We start from the raw sequence: 22,267 nt of genomic DNA on the forward strand, positions 1-22,267 counted from the left end.
TTAGATGTATTTGGTAACTCAGACCAGTGAACTGCCGCTCAGCTCACACTTGACTGACAGCACAGAGACAGGAAACTTTATTCCACTTATGACAGAGTAATCCTTTATTGACATGGCAGATCACATTCTTCCTAATAATTACAAAACTGTCGACCACTTTCTTTTCACAGCCTGAACAGATGAGTTTCCATGGAAAGGAGCAGTGCTTCAACAGAAAGCTTCAAAAACTCAGTAATTCACCGTGTTCCAGCAAAATAACAAAGCGAAGCTACACCTGATACCTGTTCCCTGAACTCAAATTACCAAAACATCTCAAGACTCACACAACATCTCCCAGTTTGTGTGTACAGGCTGTAAGATGAAGCACATAGAACTGGAATCCCAGGAAAAGATAAAAAACAAGGTTGAGAGATATGAATTAGCAGTAAATATGTACAGATGCCATGTGAACTTGAAGTTACATTTCTACATAAAATACCAGAATTAGCAAAGCTATCAAATAGAAGCATTTTAAAAAATCCAAAACATCAATTGTGTTTCTATCGAGCCAGTTTTATTTTGCATTATTTTCCCAAGGCAGCATTTAATGCTTATTCTCAGTTCAAGACTAGCTGCCTTCCTGTGGCATCAATCATCTGCTTTTGTCTTGAACTCAGAAGTGATGTGCATCATCTGTTTGCTTCAGTTTTCTCTATACTCAAAGCCCAGGTCAGAAATATTCACCAGCAAGGAATATCTACATGTTCTCTTTCTATAAAAGCCAGTGTTATGGCCATCACAATCAAGGAGAGACTGAGGAATTCATCTGACACCAATGGACAGGGAAGACAGTTTAGGAAAAAAAGACTGACATTCCTCTGAAAGCCATACTATCCCAGTGAAATGTCTTCAAGACAAGCTTTTCTTCAGACCTTATTTACAAATTTCGGGCAGATACAGGGCTCTGTTTGCCCAGACTTTGAGATCAGAAGCAGAACTGAGACAGGGTTATCGCATTCCATTATGAACTAGATGGACGATTTCATTTATGTTATTGCATTTTTACGGATTTTGGAGAGAAAAAGAGAACAGGATAAAGTGTGCCAAAATTCTTGTATAGCTCAACAGAGTAATTCTGCTCTAGATAACATCCAATGATTGCATTTAATCAGAAAATTAAGTCTTTACTTTTTGGAGAGGAAGGATATGTCACTAAAGAGGAAACCTAACTCTGAGTAGGTGATCCTGGAGGGAGGGTACAGTACTAACATTTTTTAACTTTTATAATGTTGCTGCTGAAGTTATGACTAAGAGTAATTTCATTCACCTTCATATTATTATTTTAAGTCTTTCCCTCCTAAATATACCCTCCCAGCCTTCAGTGGTTTGTGGTTCAGAAGTTTCTAAAACCAGACAAAATGTCTTCATGTTCAATTTCTCTTAATGGATTTTCTTCCCTGACTTTGTCCAGTTGCTTTTTGAAACCATTAAAACACAGTGAGTCTGCAGCATTCTGCAAAACTGATGCGACTTTCTATACGACCCTTCATAGGAAGACTTCTGGAAGACAGAGTAAGCATGAATTTCCTGCAGCAGCTGACAACAGAATACAAAACAAAACCACCATCAGCACTAGTCTTGTTTAAAGAGATTCCTCCTTCTCTATCACCACTATGAGTTTTCAATCCTTAACTATAATGAAAATAGTCATTCAGAACCATAGTCAGTTTTTCTTCTTTTCTTTCCAAAACCAATGTTCAAGCTAACTGCCCGTATGACTGAATTCCTTCCCCCACTCCAAATTTCTCTTTGATCCATCTCCCCTTCCACAGCGTTTACCAGGACTGGGATCAAGACTTTTTAGCTTACTTGTTCTCAGAAAAAGTTCACAAAAATCTGTTTATAATGGATCCCAGTCCTCTTTGGGAGGAGAAAAAAAAATATATGTTAAATACTTTTAGAGAACACATTACAGACAGCATCAGTATAGTTATGATGCCTGGTAATACAGTTTTATCACTGTTTTCTGATGACCCTGATAATTCATAAGAAAGAGGCTACAACAATGGCTGCAATAAGAAAACACTATGCAAAAATCTAATCTAGAAAGACTGAGTGAGGAAACCAAGAAAAACAGGTGCATTCATTTTGGCCGGTAATACCAGATAAAATTTAAGCGAGGAACTTTTTGGCCTTGCAGAACAAAGACTTGGCTGGCAATGAAGGAAACAAGAATGAAACATCCCTAACTGACTGCTATTTCTCCTATAGCTGAAACACTCATCAGCCCCATTCCCCTGGCAAACAAAATGAGAAAAATGGCATAGCATAATGGGTAGAACTTACGAGTTCTCAGCTATCCCTCAGAAGCTGGGAGGAATAACTTGTACCAAAAAAAATGATACTACACAATGGCTTAGGAACTAATGCCAAATAATTTTAATACAGCAGCCCAGAGAAGTAGCCAACAGAGACAAAAGTGTATTTGCCCAGGTTCTTCTGAATGCTGGTAAATCCCTATCTACTTATTACAAACTTGCAGGTTGCATAGGAACACGTGATTAACTACAGGTTTTCTAGATAGCTGCAGCCCTTCTCAGCATACATTTAGAAACACTTTTGCTTGAAATTATCTAAACTCGAAGATTTTCTTTGTTTGCTGTTAGGATGCTTTAGCATTTAAATCTCCAGTATTTTTTTCAGCATCTGGCCTTCCCTTCAAGGACAACTCTCAGCGGTTTCAGCACTGATCTCACTTGATGCACTCCGTGAAGGCAAGCAGACACCAGAGATTACTTCTTACTACATAAGAAAAATAATTACTATTTCTCCTCTAAATACTCAGCCTTGTAAGGGTGCTCCACAGAGCAGAGCATAATCATTCTCAAAACACTGTTCTAAAAGCATTTTAAATAATTTGCCTTTTCTTCAAAGCATAAGCATACCAGCCTCACACAAGCCAGTCGTAGGCTCTTTAAGAGACCTCCAGTTCTATGTCTAGGCATCCTCCTACCTGCTACCTTCTCCATCTATTTGTACTAGATCCACTCACACTTCAACCACTCCTACCTCACCCACCTCCATCCCACAGAAAAGATGGAATATGTATCCATCCTGGGAAAAGGAGGAAGCAATACAGCAGAATACTTTAATTAGGTTTATGCTTGAAAGAGTATTTTAAAAAACTAGAACAGAAATATCAGTTCCGGAGAGAGCAAATTGAAAACCGTGAAATTTGCAAAATAAAACAATCTTAGTTTCTAAAACTAAGCAAATCTTTCATCTTTTAAAGAACCAACTATAAAACATAGAAGATTCATTTGTGAAGAAAAGGAATACCACTCATTAATGAGACACGGTATCTACTGATGCCTTACGATCAAACAGGAATCTACAAACTACAAATAAGTAAAGCAGGGTGGGTGTGTTTTGTTTTAACCTTTTCCATGTAGGAAAAGGGCAAGCATATGAAGTAATTGTACCATTACTGTGGTTTCTGCAAACAACAATACTTTTCAAAAGGCAAGCATCACATGCATTACCAATGGAGTTGCTTATCTGCAGAAAAAGAGATACATTTGGTCATTCAATATTATAAACATTCAAATAATATTCTTGCCTACAGAAGACGTGCTCTCTGTTCAAGCCAGAACTCTTCTACCAACTAAATGTCTCTGAACAATCTGAATTGATGAGTTCCTCCACCGCCACACTTCATGTCTCATTTTAGCATCCTACATACTCATCACAGGAACTGAAGAAAGGAAGTGTGCTATTATTCTAAGTATTGGTAGATGAAGGTTGACAGCGCTTTATGCTGCACAAAAGAAACTTCAGCCATACAAGAATTCAACATGCATAAAAGCTTTTCTGAAGAGACTTTTCCATCAATCCTAGTGATACTTATGTTATTTACACCAAGAGTATTTGGACTTCTAGACAGAGATCATACATACAGGGGGACAAGAAGAGCATTCCTGCTGAATTCCCAGGATGAAGCATCACCATTAGAAAACTGAATATTGTTTAGAAACAGTTAACATGTCTAAAGTGAAGGAGAGCATTTTCTCTGAGATTCTGCCTGGTCTTCTCACCCAAGCAAAGTTTCTCCCCAAAGCACGTTCCTTACTCTTTTACAACTGAGTATTTGCCAGTTTTGAGTTCCTGTAACACCAATGATTGGAAGGAATGAGTGGCTTAGTGAATACGCTGAAAAAATTCAGGTCTATAGACATTGAAATAAAACCATTATTCTAATTACGTGAAAATGTACAATCTTTCTAATCAAATAACAACATACATGCTTCCTAGAAAGACCAAATACTTGTTGTGACCCAAATAGGTAGATGGTTTGTATGTGTAGAGGAGGATTCCTTTGTTTATGATAACATTTAATAGAAAGAGACATAAAGAAGAAGGAATTTATCAAATTTATCTGGAAGGCACAGGCAACATGTCAAAATTTATTATTTAAATTGGTTGGTCTCATGCATTTTAAGATTCTACACCTACTCTTGATTCCTTCCAAGGAGAGGGAATATGCATTCCTGTCATAACTTCATTAGATAAATAATCAAATAGGGAGTTAATTATCAGAACCATGTACAATTTTACTGTACACAACACTGGACATGCTGCATTATTTGTCTGCATTAACAACAGTAAAAAAATACCAAACAGTATCTGCTTCTCGCTCTGTCACGGGACTACTGTGTTTTAGCCAAAGGGACAGAAATTTAGACACAGACACAGAGAAAGAACAAAACCCAGAACAATAACTCTTAGTATTTATTACCCTTTAAGAAATATCTAGATAAATGTATCCTCTTTTTTAAACTAGAGATAAGTTGTGCTGTAATTAACAGCCTGACATACAACACATTTTCTCCTTAATCTTTCAAGGTGGCACTCATTTAACAACATGGTTTAGAATTAAAATGTGTACTTCTTTCAATCTGTCTGATTTTTAAGAAATAATAATTACTTTTAGCATCCAATATTAAAAAATCTTTTTCTGAAACACGAATACAGTTATCAATTTGCCCTACTTTTTGTGTAGTCTATACATAACCAAGTGTTATTGGTAACACAATAACCATCACTGGGAAGACCTTATAGCAGCCTTCCAGTACCTGAAGTACAAGAAAGCTGCAGAGGGACTTTTTACAAGGGCTTGCAGTGACAGAATGAGAGGAATGGCTTTAAATTGGAAAGATGAAGATTTACATTAGACATCAGGAAGAAATGCTTCATGATGTGGGTGGTGAGGCCCTGGCACAGGTTGCCCAGGGAAGTCAGGGATGCCCCATCCCTGGAAGTGTTCAAGGCCAGGCTGGAGATGAGGCCTTGAGTAACCTAGTATAATGGGAGGTGTCCCTGCCCATGGCAGGAGGATGGAACTGGATGATCTTTAAGGTCCCTTCCAACCAAAATCATTCCATGACTATGACAATTACTTTTCCAGCATTCCAGAGTTTCACTACATTAATAATTTCCTCTGCAATATTTTGAAAGCCTACACATAATTCTTTAAGAGGCAGTTAGTCTTCATAAACAGAGTTTCCATTTAAGAATCCCTTTTTTTGACATTATTGAGTAATCACGCTAATTGATCACACCTATGGGATGCTGAAATAACCTCATTTACAGAGTTACAAAGCTACCAAGTATTCTGATATAGAACAGAGATTACACAGTGCACAATTCCTAAGTTTGGCCCTCAATTTAGCAGTCTCCATACTCCAAATTTCTATTAGGCCTTGCTCTTTTAACAATTTTTCTAGCTTTTCAGGTTATCTTCTCATGTGCAATTTCTATACATTATTTCATAATCTTAATGTATTAATAACTTTTAAAAATCTTAGGAGAAACAGCTATGGTTACTTATGGTCTTTATTGTAATTCTTGACTGACTTTTCTTTAAAAAGACCTTTGATGATGATGTATCCGTTCCACTCCCTCTTTTTGTCTTGCCAGCATATCTTAGGATCAATGTGAAAGGTTTTCACCAACATAATTACTCACTCTTACCCACTGCACCCCTAGAAAGTATTACAGAAAATAAATCCTCACATATTTTTCATCAAGAGTTCAATAAAAGACACTGTAATCAGTAGATGCCTTGTTCCCAATTTCCTCCAAAACCCATTCTTTTGTGACAGGAAATTGTTGTTAACAACAGCTGCAGTAACAGCTACATACATTAAAATCGTCATTATTTAATTAATAGGAGAAGAGTTTGTGATCTTAACTCTTTCCTCCCCTTGCCATGGACTCTTGAGCAAGTTCAGGGCAGAGTTCATCTTTATCCATTGAAACCCCATTACTGCAATTTCCTCCACTCTAAACATAATGAATTTTTATTATCTATTTATCTAGCTCCCCAAGCAGTCCATCATCAGTGCTTCAAACGCTACTTTCTGGCTTCCTCAAAACAGAAAACATTGCAGGTCTTTTGACAGAGAGTGATACTGTTTTCCTCACCTGAACAGTTACCACGTTCCTTGGATTTTTTTTTAATTGTTTTTTTTGTTTGGTTTTTTTTTTTTTATTTATTTCACCTCCCCCCCAATCTCTCCCACTGTGCCTGGTGCATTTATGAGACAGAGGTTGCTGCTGGGGAGAAAGCTGGCAGAAGTCTCATTTCAGACCTCCCACAATCCACTCCTGTATTATTCTATATATACCTTCCTTCCTTCTCCCCATATGCTCTTAGCCTTGAAGTATGTTTCTACTTCTCTCATTTTCTTTAAATTCAGAATCTCAGCAGGGCTACAATTTTCCTTCCCAACCTCCTTGTGATTCTTCCTCTAGCCACACTTTCCTTTACCCCACAATATTTGTTCAGTCTCACTTGGTCTGACTTTTTTTTTTTTCTCTCTCTCCCCTCAGCTTTCTCCCTTCCCTTTTCTTGTTTTATTTTTCTAGACATAATAGCTTGCCAAGCTATATTATCACAGTGTATCAGACTCAGACTGCACTTCCAGCAACACCGTCTCCTGAAAATGCTTATTTCCCATTAAATACCATAAAAATGCTTTTTATCTTCCATTACAATGGCCAGCTGCCTTCAGTACTTAAAAATCAGGCCATTCCTTTCAAATTTACCTCTATTTTGTGTTTTCTGTTCTGTAACATAGAATAATGCCATGGTTCATTCTCCCTCTCAGAATACAATAGGTCTTGGAACAGTTACATTTCATACCTTCTCAGAACATGACCAGAATGTCTTCATCAAAACCCCTCTAGTCAAAGGATGGCAATCTAACAACTGTTGTTTTAGTCAAGAGTGAGGGGCAGTATAGAATCCCTTGTGCTGCACTGATGACCACTGTATTTTTCAGACAGAAGTAAAGACCATATAGAAGGTATTAATGATATCGCCCTTTTCAATGCCTTCCAGAGCCACTGGATATTTATTCAACTTCTGCTTTGAATTTTCACTTCCTGATTCTCCATTTCCTCTGACATTTCTATTTAGTCCATTCCTATCCTACTACTCTGACTTTATTTTGCAAATATATGCTGAATTGCAGGTTTTGACCTTGCACATCTTGAGGGCACCTACCTCGTCTCCCAGTTCCTTCTGCAATGCCCTTGATCTCAGCACACTTCACCTTTACTAAGGATTTCTGCTTTCCTGACCAAGCCTTCTTCTAAATGCTTCTCTGATTAAGTGTCCTCTTTATTAAGTGTCCAGTAATTTTTGTTAAAGGCTTTCTTATCCTTTTAAAATTTGATTCTCTGAGGTGCAATTTGCCTCCTTATGTGGGATACTCATTCTCTCAAGAAGTTTCACAAAAACTAAGGCCTTAAATAAACAGCAGTGTTCACAAATCGTCTTACTGCCTCCTCCAATTTTTGTTTCAGGAAGGTGTCTGCTCCAGCAATTTCTACTGATCCTGTACTACTGCACTGTTTCAATTAAACTAAGCATTTGTATCTAATTAAAAAAATAATGGAAGTTTTGATGAATTCTGTCTAAAAACACTACTTGGTATTTTGAGGTTACTGCAGAAAATAAAACAGTTGTGAGTCAATGAAGTGGAAAATTGCTGCCTTATAACAGATCCTCTAAGGTGCAAAATGTTCTCTTATTCGCCGTTATCAGTGTGTCTAGTAATTGCTTTTTGTCCAACTATTCAAAAATGGAGGAAAAGACTTATGGTTTGAAGAGAGACAGCAAAACATACAAAATTAAAGCATTAATGTTTTTTAATTGTTTTCCTCTTTTACAGCATTAAGAAAAACAAAAGATACTTGGCCTATTAAAACAGAAAAGGTAGAAAGATGAAAAGAAAGTGTATAAAATATTTTTTAAAAGAACAGGTCACATTTAAAAACAAACACTTTTGCTACTTTAGTTCTGAAAAAAAAAACCTATACTACTAATTAAGAGTGGTTCAGTCCTAAGGTTAAAAATACTACTAGTAACATTTCTACATTGGTTTAATTATAAAACAGCATTGTAAAAAATTACCCGGTACTTAATTACACTTTAGGTCTAGATAAGGAGCACTAAAAAACTGCTTTCTGTAACAAATCAACAACTCCACACAGACTAAGATCACGTTCTTCCTCTATGATGAACGAACACAAACACAGTTGCACTTTCCTGGGGTTTCTAAAGAGAAATTTTGCTTTTTTGGTTTATTTAATACCTTTGCATACTTTTGGATTCTTCTCAGTTTTATAAAGACCATCCAAGAAAAGCAACAGGCAATTCTGTTATTTGCAAACATAGAGTCAAATATGAAGAAGGTCCAAGGGAAATATCTGAACTTCAGCAGTAGCTCCACTGTCCAGTATATGCAAGCAGGGGGTCCTCAACAGCCGCTTTCCAAAACTAGATCAATACCTCACTGCAAAAAAAACCAATTATGGGATCTATTCCCCTTCTTTAATATTTTTTTTCTTTTTTTAAAAAGAAACTAGATCACTAGACCATTCAGTCTTCTAAAGCACTGTAACTTCAGCTTGTAGTATACGTGCACACAGATATTCTTAGAATCCACTGGAACACAGACAGAAGTAGGTCTCCAAAAATCCTCCTTAGAGTTTACTAAACTTCTTTGATGTTTTCACCCTGATCACATAAATTAAATCTTTATTAAAAAGAAAGGTGATTACGACCATTTTCATTACAATGATAAAGAGTGCCTGACAGATTTACTTTTCTTCTAGGCAACTTTCCAGCCCAAGTGAACAGCTAACAAGAAGACTATTTCTGAGTTCATGTTGGAGGATGTAACTCACTAATTAAGTGTTCCTCAAACATTTGAGGGAACATTCAGATTTTCTGATTGAAACACTCCGAGTATTTCTCTATGAAGAGATACTACAATTGACTATAGCTGAATAAATTGAGGTTTCTTGTCATTTTAAGGCACCCTCAATCTAAGTTCTAGCATCCTAGTCCATGGTAAATAGCCTTGCCTAACACAGGAGTTAACTCATTTTCACAGTAACTTCCATCATTTTAAGGTTCACTTACATGCATTTATAAATACTGTGCCCTGGCAATCCTCCCAACTCACTCACATATAGATAGAAACATTTAAGTATCTCTGTACCCTCTGTTGTTCTGACGAAACACAGCTTTTTATAAAAATCACCGAAGACAGTCAAGATACTTGTCTTTGAGTTAACACACTCAGAATAATGTACAAAGGCAGCACCGTCCTCATGTTCCTCATAACTTGTCCACGATCCCCTGTATTTGATTTTAGTCAAATGAAAGTCTATAGTCTAGAAAGCTATATATTCATTCCCCAGACACAGAAACATCAGTGACACCGGTATCAAGAAGTTTTACTTATTCAGTGTTCCAACAACTACAGGCACATAATTTCCAACTGACAATACACGAACACTCACCTACCGGCAAAACGCCACAAGCATACTTTAATTAAGATCAAATCATGCCATCATGCCAAAGCAGAGGCCACCTAATCAAAGAACCAGCCAGCCAGGCTCTTTTGTAAAGCCCTTCCAGGAATCACTCTGCTGAGCGCTAAAACCTCTTGCAGCCCCACACCTGTGGAGGAAGGTTTCTACATGTCCCCTGCCCTCGGCAACCACGTGAATGCAACAGGGCCAGATATTTCACACTTACACACACTCAGTTCACTCATGTACTGAAATTTGTGTTAAGACAGCCCTACCCAACCCCCACATTACATAAGAGTTCAGGACGATCAACTATATCATATTACCACCCCATGAAGTGATTAAAATAAAACTTTTTCCAGGTGCCAGATATCTGCCATCAGATAAAATCAGGAATCTTACTCCTTGCTAAGCTTCTAATCCTGCCTCCTCAGAATGTGTCAAAGCTGATAACCATGGCAGACACTTACACTTGATATCTTTAATTTCTCAGTAGCATCAAAACCTACAAACTTCAGTTCTAGTTGTTGTCTCCCTCTCCTGAACTGCCCTTTCCTAACCATTCATCCCCCACAGTCCTCCTCACTTCCCCCAACATGTTGACACAGAGGAGTTCTAAAAGGAAATCAGAATGAAGTACACTGCACAGAAGGGAGATTTATTTTAGCATAGGCACATAAACACTGAAAAAACTACTTAAAAGCAAAAACTCTGTTAACTCAGCTTTTATCCAAGTTGAGATATTTACTTCACATGATTTCAAGTGAAATAACTTTTTTAAATGCAGAGCTGAGGTACCACAGTGCCTGTGCAGAACAAAAACTGGAGAAAATCAGCAATTCTGCAAAATATTTTGTGTTGATCTGTGAGTAGCCAAAGACATCACTGCAAAAAGTGGTCTACTTGGGAATACACAGCACAATGACACCCAGCTCCTTCTAAACTATCGATACAGGTACTACTTCTTCGAAAGGAAGCAGAACCTCATCAAAATGGAGAGAACATTGACCTGGTAAATGGCAAAATACAGCCTCTTCCTAACCCTCCACCTTCATTTCTATCACTACAATATATACTCAGAATACATTTTCTAACCTTTTTTCCTTTCTCTTTTTGTTCCACAGGATCAACAAAATGCTTATTGCATTAATCACAGAACAACCTATGCATCAAATTCTGATAGATAACTTGGTTAAAATTTCAGACCATTTCAGAAATACCATATAACAAACAATCCATGAAAATAATGCTCCATTACCAATTCCATGCAACACTGAAAACTTAAAGTTGCAGAGACTAAAAATACTACCTAAGGAGGCCAAACTATACCTAAAGCAACCTAAAATTTCTCACAATCCGTCAAGAAGTTTTCTATTTATAAAACAAAGATAATACTGGGCACTTATTCCAAAACCATGTCAACTTGCACTGCACTGCAGCTAGTCATTTCAGATATGCCGCCTGAGTTTATAAGGCTGTTCCTGTCTGGTTTCAAACCTGTCTTATGTAATAAGATTCATCTGATTCAGCACTCAATATCAGTGTCTCAGTACTCTCACACAGCTCTCCTCATAGCTCAAACACCATCCTTTCTTCACACACTGCACTCTTCCTTTCTTTACCATCACAAATTTCAACAACTTAATTGATGACATCTAATCCTGTAAGAACGGGAGAAAAAAGATTCTTAAACCCACAACAGTAAAACAAGGAAATGTGGCTGCTTTTCTTTTTTTTTTTTAAGTCATCTGTATCTCTCCGAAAAAGTTAAAGTTTAATGAAATAGGATGTAAGGGTGACTAAAAATACACCATGAACTTATTAATATGGACTAAATGGTTTCTTACACATACAAAGCATGAAGGACATAAAGAAACAAGAAAACCTCTCAGCTGGGGTGAGGAAGACCTTTCAGAGAAAGACTCAACCCAGGCAGCTTCCCCACTGCCAACTCCAGACTAGTTTCATCATCCATTAAAAAGATGAAACATGACTCACCCACGATTTTTATTAGTTTTGGCAAAAATGTTTTTAACTGAAAAATGGATCTGGATTCTTCAAGTTGTTTTTCATGCATGTAAAAATTAAGAAATCCAAATTATTATGGAAAATACACTTTGACTACAAATTTATGAGGAGATTCATAACGAGATCAAGTAGCGTAGCATCCTTCCCAGGTTGACGCCAACCTGAAGAAAAATTACTGGGGTTTTGTGGTTCTTTCTAGAAGTCAAAATGCTCTTTTGTCAGTTGCAAACAATGTTCTCTTGCTTGCAACTGGAATTGTTTGAAATAATCTCTGCATGGCAAAACTCCTGATATACTCAGAAGAAAGAAGTGCATTAGAGTATCAGCATATTGCACACAGAAATTGCTTTCAATAAGTCAAGCATAGATCCCACATTTTACTGCCATCCACACTGCTGGAATGAAACTACAAAACAATCAATTTGCATTTATTTTAACTGCAGATAATATTCTAAGCCACACTGAAAACACTATACAGCCATGGAAATACACACAAGCATTTGAACTTTACCCCAAATTTTCTGAAAATGCAGGAAAATAATTTACTAATCATCTATCACTTCTAATAATGAGCCCTTAGAACAAAAGCCAGAAGAAATAATTCAAGTCACAAACTATTCTGAAATGCTCAACACAGGAAGAGTACAAACAACAGAAACTATTACAATAGAGGTTTAATTAATTGATCTATTTCAACCGTCACTTACAGCAATCTAACTCTCAGAGCACCTAAGAACAACAGATAAATGCCTTTACAGTTGTAATTTTTAAACTACAGGGATTACTCCTGAAAACACTACTTCAGCTCCAAAATGGCCTGGTGCAAAAATGGCACTCGTACAACTTCTACTGGAACAGAAGCATTACAAGACTATATGAACAGTCTTCCTAGGACTCTCTGATTGGAATTCTCCTTCCATATGCTAGGAGGAGAAGATGCTAATTTCAGGTCACTCTTCTACCCTCGATTTATCCTGCCTTTCTCCCTTTCTATCCCCTCCAATGGGGGTTTTCATCACAAGACTTTCCAGAACATACTTACAGCCCCTATAAAATACAAAGAACACTGAAAATGTCATTTCTCCAATGCCAGTACATACATGGTGTTGATGTCCTTCCAGAGCAAGCCCTCCCTAGTCGAAATATGCACTTAAACACTTTAAAGGAAAACAGCTGCTTAAGACCACACAAGTATCTACCATTACATGCCTCACCTGACACAATCAACAAGCTTCAAATTATTTCACGTGACAATATTAACAAGGCTTTTTTTGACAATATCACTCTAAGAAATATTTACTCAAAGTGCTGATACCTCTACAAGGACTTAGAGATAAGACAGTTGTACTAACAAGATTTTTCCTGTCTTACATAAGAATGTTATCTAAAATACTGAAAGGGACTTTAAACAATTCGGCATCTGTGAAAATAAAAAGCAACCTGAGAACATTTTTCCTCGTACACATCCAATGCCTGCAGGGCAGCTTTCAAGTAGGTATGATTCCCTCAGTACTCACACACATCCAAATACTTATGCTCACATAGGGGAAAAAAAAAAGTAATGGATAACTATTTTTTTTTAAATCCAAAATATGTCAAACCAATCCATCTACTATCTCAAACGTGAAGATTCATTTCCACTTTAAATTTATAATATGAATTGCACATCTAGGTAAACATTTCCATTAAGACTTAATTAACATGCCAAAAAGTAACTGCAGATAAGACACTCCAAACTTATATTGAAATAAATCCATTTTAGAAATTCAATCATTTACAACAATAAGGTTGGGGGTTATTTTTAAATTAAAAAAACCAAGATATACAGACCTTCCAGTAGTCAGATTGTAAACTGTAGTACCTCTGGTATGCAGATAATGCTGTAAGAAAGAAAAATGAATGTTGAATTTGTTTTGTTGCATTTTCCTTGAAGAAAAAGATAGAAAACCTTAAGAGTCAGAATACACAACATTAAAATGATAAATGATTTAATAAAAGTAACACTGCCACAGTAAGTACACTGTTGTGGGTAATGCACTCCTTAGGATTATAATTTTGTTTTGTGAAATGTTACCAAAAAAAAAGTATATTTGCTATTAATCTTACAAATGTAAATCAAGCAATATTTTAAAGAACACCTATAACAAAAGAGACTATTTGGAATTTTGGGATTTTCATCCTGGACAAAGCTGTTGTAAGATTTAAAAATTTAATCATGTATGCTCATGTACCATGCTCCCTGATGTCCTGTAATTTCTAAAGAACTGGTGCAGAGGGACATACAAAGAGAAATCAATTTCACATGCCCTTTCATTCAGTAACTAGAGAAACAAAAGCAGGTGGAAAAGAGCTTACATTTTATTCTACATCTAAGACCAAGACTAACCTGGTAAACAGTATTAAGAACAGCTCTTTTGAGTAGAATATTAGCTCTACTTCACAACAAATTTCTCTAAAATGCTATTCTTGCATCCTTCTTCCCTGCTAAAAATTCTGGTTGATTGAACTTGCCCTTCAGCTAACAGGCCACATCAGACTGGAATACAAACCGGCTTTACATTCTCTTAAGAACACTGCACCAGGCACTGTCCAAAAATGGAAAATTCTAAATAATTCACTGCACAGCCCTGTTCTCCAGTCAAACAGAGACAATGGAAAAGAGGTGAGCAGCACTGCACAAAGGGAGAGAAGGCATCTGAAGTTATTCACTCATTTAGACCCTATAAAGCCTCGTGTCAGGCAAGGTGGAAGATGAGGAGGCACATGAATCTAAGCTCCATTAATGTCACTGCTCATAAAGAACCAAGCCCAGAGAAGTTATAGTGCCCCCATTTATCACAGGGAAAAGTTTGTATATTAAAGAAAGAAGTCGTTGCTCCATAATATTCTACCAGTTTGCCTTGGAACGCTGACATCTGCAAATAATTTTATTTTCTAACTCTTCCATTCTTCAAAAAGATTTATCAACTTCCAATAGTAACAGTTCAAATGACTGCTTTACTATGCTAGGCTCATGCTACAATTAAAACCAAGTACATGGAAAGCATAGACTGCTGAAGCATATTTCATGTTTCCATGATAAGGAGATAAGGCCTTCATTCTAAGGAAGGCCACATTACTCTTCCAGAAGAATAAAGGAGACACTACAGTCCTCCTCTTAAGTGTCTAAAGTGTCCAATCCTAACTCTGTGTTCAGCAACCTCTTCTAGGGGTGCAGCCTTTCCTTCCAGGACAATGGTATAATGCTTTTACTTAACTTCTTGAAGATGAAATACTAAAATGCTAAGTGTTGTGCAGAAATTGATAACAATGAATCATAGCAGGGAATCACTATACAGGAGCTGAATATCCCTTTCCTCCTCATGAAAGGCAGACCACTAGAAACTGATATTGATGCGCAATTTCAGTATTTAACAAGTGCTCATCTTGCAGTTAGTGACCTGTTAGAGTTCATATCAGTCACCTTTACATCTAGATAAAACATCTATTTCACAAGCACTCAAGCTCTGCTAAAAGGATTGAATAAACAACCAGAAAAACAGAAAAGGGGGATTCAAGAAAGCTTCTTGTTTTTGGAAGAGCCCACACAATAGAAGTTTAATCAGACATATCCCTAAGATGAATCTTGCATATTACAAATCAAGAAATCAACAAATCATGAAAGCAAGAACAACCTACTAGTTTTAACACAGCAGAACATGAACTATAAACCCGAACCATACCATACTTGCTACTCTCCATGTCAAGTCACCACTGAGCAGGCATTTATCCTGAGTTCTATGGTGAGAGCAGCTTGTCAAAAAAACTGCATTACAGAACAATAACCAACTTCCCCCTTAAGTTTATAAGAAATTAGTGCAAACTCCTCAAATTACACAATTTATTGTAGATAAAGAATAATTAAAAAAAAAAAAAGGCAAAAAAAAAAAATCTGCCGAGTAACACAAATGTTACACGAGCCCCTATCTGAAACATGGACTATGCTTCCCTAGTGCTACATTCCAATTGTAGGATGATATTCTCTGGTTCACTGAAAAGTGAAGAGGAAGTTACCTGTGCTGTGTATCACATTAGCAGCATGAAAAACAAACAAAACAAACAACAAAAAAAAAGCCAAAGGATACCGAAGGCTGCAGTATCATTTTCAGCTTTACTTTTCATCCAAGACTAGTCATTACAATTTTTGTCAGGAAAAGAAGTATCTATGAAGTACTGCCCCTCTTTCAACTGCAGTCAACTCATTTTTACAGATTCAAGTTCATTACTGTTTCAGTTAAGATGTCCTCCTTTAAATATAATGAAATGAGTGCTCTGAAATCACTCTCAGGCACAGCAGAATTCTGCAATCTTCTGATTAGGAACTTAGCATCAATGTTTTCCAATCTAGAAGTTTGCTACTAAAATTCTTACACCTCTGGAATTCTTGGAGGCCAAATAGATAAGAACTTATTTTTTCAGCAGGCAAAATAGCCCTGAGCACCCAAGAAAATATGTGTCTGGACTCAAACAACAGGGCTGAAACAGCAGGATGATGTTTCTTACTTATCTCTCCACTATGTTAGTAAAATGATCTAGTCTACCACAGAAATCTCTCTAAAGCCAAAAGACCACATTCAGACTTCAAAAACAACACTGGGTAAGTGACTCAAAAACTCCTGAAACGGTGCTTGTGGTCACTAACCTCCATCCTTCTGCCCAGTATTTTATTACTTATTCTACCAGCTTACACTCTTCCTATTAACATCTCTCTCCAAACCCAGCCAATTTATATTACTTGTGTAAGAGATAACCCTTAACATCAGACTCTTGAAAACCCTACAGGCAGACACAGCATTTACCATCATACTCTGAGTGGGAAGGAATGGGGGCATATGCCCCCAAGTTCTATGCAGCTTTTCAGATCAATCACAATCAGTTGTAGTGCTTGATGAGAAAAAAAAAATGTTTACCTAAAACAGCTCTGAAAAGAAAAATACCATCTCTCCACCCAAGGAATTTAAACTACTGGGCAGTCAGAAACCTTTTAAATTCAGGCCTGCTTCAGAATCTGTCTTATAAGCCACTAGCAGCTACTGCAGAGCTGACCCTCAGCAAGTTCACACAATCAGTCTACTGGTGACCTCTTACAGGTATTCACAGCCACCCAGAACTACCCACACTGCAACACCTACAGTTACTTTAACACTGACAGCCTTTATTATTTGCCCTAGAAGAGTCTGCCCTCGTTTCTTACCATGACAAGGGTCAAAGGACATCTCAAAATCAGGATAGCGATAACAGGTTTCTTATTCATCCCTATTTTAGATTCTTTGACTTCACATAGAGAACACAAAATAGATTTTACATAACTACCATGTATGTGGTTTCATTTTTAATCTATGTAATTTCCTACATAAATTGTAATCCTTTATAAACTACATAATTGTTTTAGTAACACAATAGACAATCTCTTTTCATATCCAGAGTCTAAATAGATAACCTAAACAAGCCAGTAAGGTAAAATGGGGAGCAGAATGTCTAGAGTGAATGATCTCCACCTACCTGTCACTTCCAGCACATCTAATCACAATCACAGAACGATGGCTATCATAATGTGTTCTAACAAACATACTTTACAATACCTGAAAATTGAAGAGCCTTTGAAAGCAATACAAACATGGTGCAGTTTGAGTATTTTAGTGCTTCAGTAAGCAAAAAGTGAACTAGATACTGACACCATCTAGTGGCACCTTGCAAGGCTAAATGTTACTATCAGATTTTTGGCTTGCCGAACTTTTTAAAGTTAAGAGCAAGCATTAATTTCAAGACATATCCCTGAAAAAGAGAACTTCAAACCGACTCAAAGCTCTACATTCTTCTGTGTAAATTAATATTTGCTTTCTTAAATAGAAATTTCTTTTTTTAATGCTAGTTTATAATAAAGCACTAACATTTCTAAGTGCTTATCTGATGTGAAAATAAGTAGTAAGATAGAAAACCATCTGAAGAACTGCACAAGTGAAGTAAAGAAAGGGCACATGCATTCCTTTAAATCTGACAGTGCTTCCAGGAAAAATAATTGTTCGTTTAACACCTAGAAATTGTATGCAGGTTATGGAAACAGCTTTATCACATACTGCAAGTTTTATCCACAATGGTATTTTAACCCAGTAAGCTGAATACTGCTGGGCCACAAAACCAGAGCATCAACAGGTAAGGAAATTCCAAGGATGAGTCAATGAACATAAAAGCTAGAGCTTTGGGGAAGCTAGAGCTGCAAAAATGCAGCCCAGGCCTTTTGCTCCAAAGCCTCAGGAAAAAGGTTGTTCTCCAATTCCTCCAGAGATTTGTGCTGAAAGTACTGAAGAGATGACAGAAGACACTAAAGCCCAAACACACATTTAAAAGAAAAGTCACCAAAAATTTCTCTGAGTAGTTAACAACTACATTTAACAACCAGTAGTTACTTTCTTCATCTAGAAATACAATGCATAGTGGTGAGAAGCCCACTGTTATATGATCACGTCCAACTATGAGCTGCAGAGGAGACTAAGAAGTATTAAACACATAAGACAAGTCTGACAAGAGATTTACTGTTACAGAAATACTTTTGATAAGGAACTCTAGGAAAGGTTTTAAAACATGGGGAATGTCAGTGAAAGAACAGAACAGAATCACATGAAGCTCACAAATCCTTTAAAGAGCATATTCTGCAAAATTACTTTTAACAATTAAGTGTTTATTTAGAATACTGCCCAAAAAGAAAATTTCCAAAAACCAACCAAAAACCATGGCCCAGCTATATCATATAATAACTATCGCCTATTGCTAACCCACACCCCAATGTTCTAAGCGTAAGATAGCTCACTTTCTTCCTTCTATAGGAATTTCATGCAACTATATGAACCACCTGAAATTAAACCTCCCCAAATTTAACAACAGCATCCTGAAGATGATAGAAGTGAGTTGCTTAAACAAAATAAAAAACCCTCACACCTAAAAATCACACTTACTCGAAACACAGCTACCTTTTTCTCAACTCATTCAGCCTGCTATCATCAGTAAAAGACAGCCCAACAGCAATCATATCAATGTGGGGAAGCTGTCTTACATTTTATGACTCTTCCTACTCTGTACCTCAGAAACACAGCACACCAAAATGCTTCCTATCCTTCAAAGTCTTAAAAGACTAAGGTATTAACCACTACAGAGAAATACTTTACAGAGACAGAATTGTAAGCACAAGGGATTACATGCTTATTGTTGAACATGGGAGTTGCTCTCACAACCAACTTTACACAAGAACAATAAAAACATGTTCCAGTTCCATTTTGGGTTTAGGCTACATCTTAAAAACTGAGCACCTCAAACATTATGTATTTTTTTCAATTTTGTTTTAAATTTTAGCCTAACAATCGTTAAAACGTGCCCTTCAAGTAATTAACACTACCTTATAAATTACTTAATATCTTTATATTGCAGTCACTGTCTACAGACCAACTATTAAAACCATCCTGACATAGTACATAAAAATGTGATCACCCCTTGAGTACTGCAATGAGAATTATTTTAGTGCAGTACTTATTGTACTTCAGTAGCTCTGATTTGAATAATTCCATGTTTTTCCCAAATCATTCATTAATTGTACTATCTACTTCTAGTTCAAAGAATTTTGCTTAGAGAACAGCAACTGCAGGAGGCAAATGATATGCCTCTACTCATGGAACTGTTAGTTGTCCTCCAAGTCACAGGCTGGAAAACAGCCAATCTATGCGACCCTTCTACAAAACAGATAGAAAGATTCCTACCAATACAGCCGATAGAGTCCATGAGCTCATTAAACAATGTTCAACTAGAACCCAGACCACCAAGATCACTGCCTATTTTCTGTGCTCCTCATGGAAACCAGTCATGGAAAAAGAAAGAAAAATAAAATTTAAAAATCTCCCAACTACTGATGTAGCATCACTTTCCTCTGAGACAAGCAGCACAATTATGGCAAAATCCTGGGCCTCCAAAGGAATGCAGCAGCAAACAAAGTTCACAGGTATACATCACGGAGTCTTAGCTCAATTCACAAGGCTGCCAGTGTCCAAAAGCCTACATGACAACTCATCAAGCTCTTTTGGCAAAATCTAAGGCTGAGGTTTCACATTCTGGGACAATCACTTTTTTCCTACTAGGTTATTTTTCAGTTGGATCAGTTTCCCACACAGCTGCAGGATCAGCTGTGCCAGCACAAAGCAGAGAGCAGCAACAGGGAGACTGGGGTGCCACTAAAGACACGCCCAGGGAACAAGGGGTTTGGAAACCTCTGAAACAATTGAACAGCTGGGGAATAGCTGCCTCAAGAAAAAAAAAAAAAAAAAAAAAGAGAGGAAGACATCAGACAAAAGTTAAGAAAATGCTACTGAATAAACAGAATGCTTTTGACTGGGAAGAGCAAATGTCTTCATTTTGGGAAATCCTGAAGCCAAATTCTAACCAGAAAACATCAAGACAACAAAAACTGAGCACAGAAACCACCTTGAACACGCTCATGAACTTGAATAAATCTGCCTTGGTTATAGTCACTTACAAGTCAGTGACTCACAGTATTTCAAAATCTGCAAAAAGGTTGATAATCTTGCCTAGGACATTCTCCTTACAGTAGCAGAGCACAAAGAAGTTAAGATAATTCAGTTTCATGGCTGCAGAGAAAAAAAACATTAGCTAACAACAATTCAAATATACACCATTTTGGGAAAACTACAAGCTGCAAATCACCTTCAGATATTTTAATGGCTAAGAAAACACACAGTGGTACTGCAGTCTACCCTCAGATATAACACAGAGAAGAATAAACCTCGTCCAGTAATTTGCATAAATTCATAATGCTTGTTGGAAACATACTTTTTTGATGCAAAAAGGTTATAAAATCTGGATTTCAGTGGCTACAAGTGGCAGAAAACCATGCACTTCCAGAGAAATCACAACAGAACGTAACAGGTTTCATTTAAAAACCTAAGGACGTAGGCTAGATATATTCGGACTTCAGCAAGGCATCAGCTATGAACCTAGTCCACATTCAAAGGTAACCGGCCCCTAACATTCCCTGTGTATGTGCAGCAAGGGCAGTCAGTATTTGCCAGTTAGTTCCAATAATGACATGCAGTAACCCGTGATAAATCTTTCTCAAGTTCCCTCTCGTGCGGTACGAGTCATATATTTTATACATTTACTAGATTCATAAGAAGGTATTAGCTACATGAAAATACTACCACATAAGTAACACAGTAACACCCAACCGAATGATCCAAGTTAATCAAAGCATTTGTGACTAAAAAAAAAAAAAAATCTGGGTTGGAAGGGGTCTTAAAGATCATCCAGTTCCAACCCCCTGCCACGGGCAGAGACACCTCCCACTGGATCAGGTTGCTCAAAGCCTCATCCAAGCTGGCCTTGAACACCTCCAGGGATGGGGCATCCATGACTTCTCTGGGCAACCTGTGCCAGTGTCTCACCACCCTCACAGCAAAACATGTCTTTCTGATACCTATATCTCCCCTCTTTCAGCTACCCCTTGTCCTATTTCTGCACTCCCTGATAAAGAATCCCTCCCTATCTTTCTTGTTGTTCCCCTTTAAGCACTGGATGGCTGCTATAAGGTCTCCCAGAAGCCTTTTTCTTCTCTTGCTCACCCTCTCATCCTGTCCACACAGGGAAGGTGTTCCAGCCCTATTGACCAAGCGTTGCTTCACCTTGCACTCATCAGACTTCAACAATCAACTGACAACTCAGTTCTACTTTGTTTAAAAATGTATGCAATACAGTTTGTGCAAAGAACACAATCACATTTGCATTTAAAGACCTTTCTACATCACATACAAAGCTGTACACATTTATTAAAGATTTTTATTAAATAAATGATAGACATCTGAGGAGAAAAAAAAGTTGTTCAGCATTACTCATGCTGCTATCTTGTGACATTTTACTAATCACAGTTTTTTTAAATATATCAACTTCTCCACAACTTTGTCCCAAGATTAACTTCAGTCCAGACAGACTACAGTTCTGAAGACAATCCTGCTTCAGCATCTCACACATCTGCAACTTAATGACTTAGAAAATGGACAAAATATGTATTAGTGAGCTGAAAACATTGCTGAACTCCTTTTACTTTTCTCTTCCCAAGCAGTTAAAATTTTGACTACAACTGCAACTAGAATATATGACAACTAAAAGTAAAAATTTACAGAACAGAATAACTATTTTTTTTTACTTTAAATGTATAATGCAATGCACATGCATCCTGTTGGGTTGGTGCAAAAATAATTGCCTTTTTTTGTTGTTGTAAACAATTATGCTTATTTTGGATTAAACTTTTCTTTAACTGTATTCATGTTGTATACCA

At 37.0% G+C, this 22,267-nt stretch overlaps 1 protein-coding gene across 11 annotated transcripts in view; it reads right to left on the bottom strand.

The window, feature by feature from the left end:
• Nucleotides 1-22,267, bottom strand: part of KDM6A (lysine demethylase 6A) — a 154,022-nt gene that overhangs the window by 95,118 nt on the left and 36,637 nt on the right. For all 11 annotated transcript variants that reach the window (XR_011338828.1, XR_011338829.1, XM_069872962.1 and 8 more), the window contains exon 4: nt 13,726-13,775. Coding sequence is in view for 9 of the 11 variants with exons in the window: in XM_069872962.1 (XP_069729063.1) it covers nt 13,726-13,775 (50 nt within the window). In the remaining 2 variants the exon portion in view is untranslated. The remainder of the gene's footprint in view (nt 1-13,725; nt 13,776-22,267) is intronic.

Source organism: Phaenicophaeus curvirostris, chromosome 1 (genome assembly GCF_032191515.1).
Source record: "Phaenicophaeus curvirostris isolate KB17595 chromosome 1, BPBGC_Pcur_1.0, whole genome shotgun sequence".
Classification (NCBI taxonomy): Eukaryota; Metazoa; Chordata; class Aves; order Cuculiformes; family Cuculidae; genus Phaenicophaeus; species Phaenicophaeus curvirostris.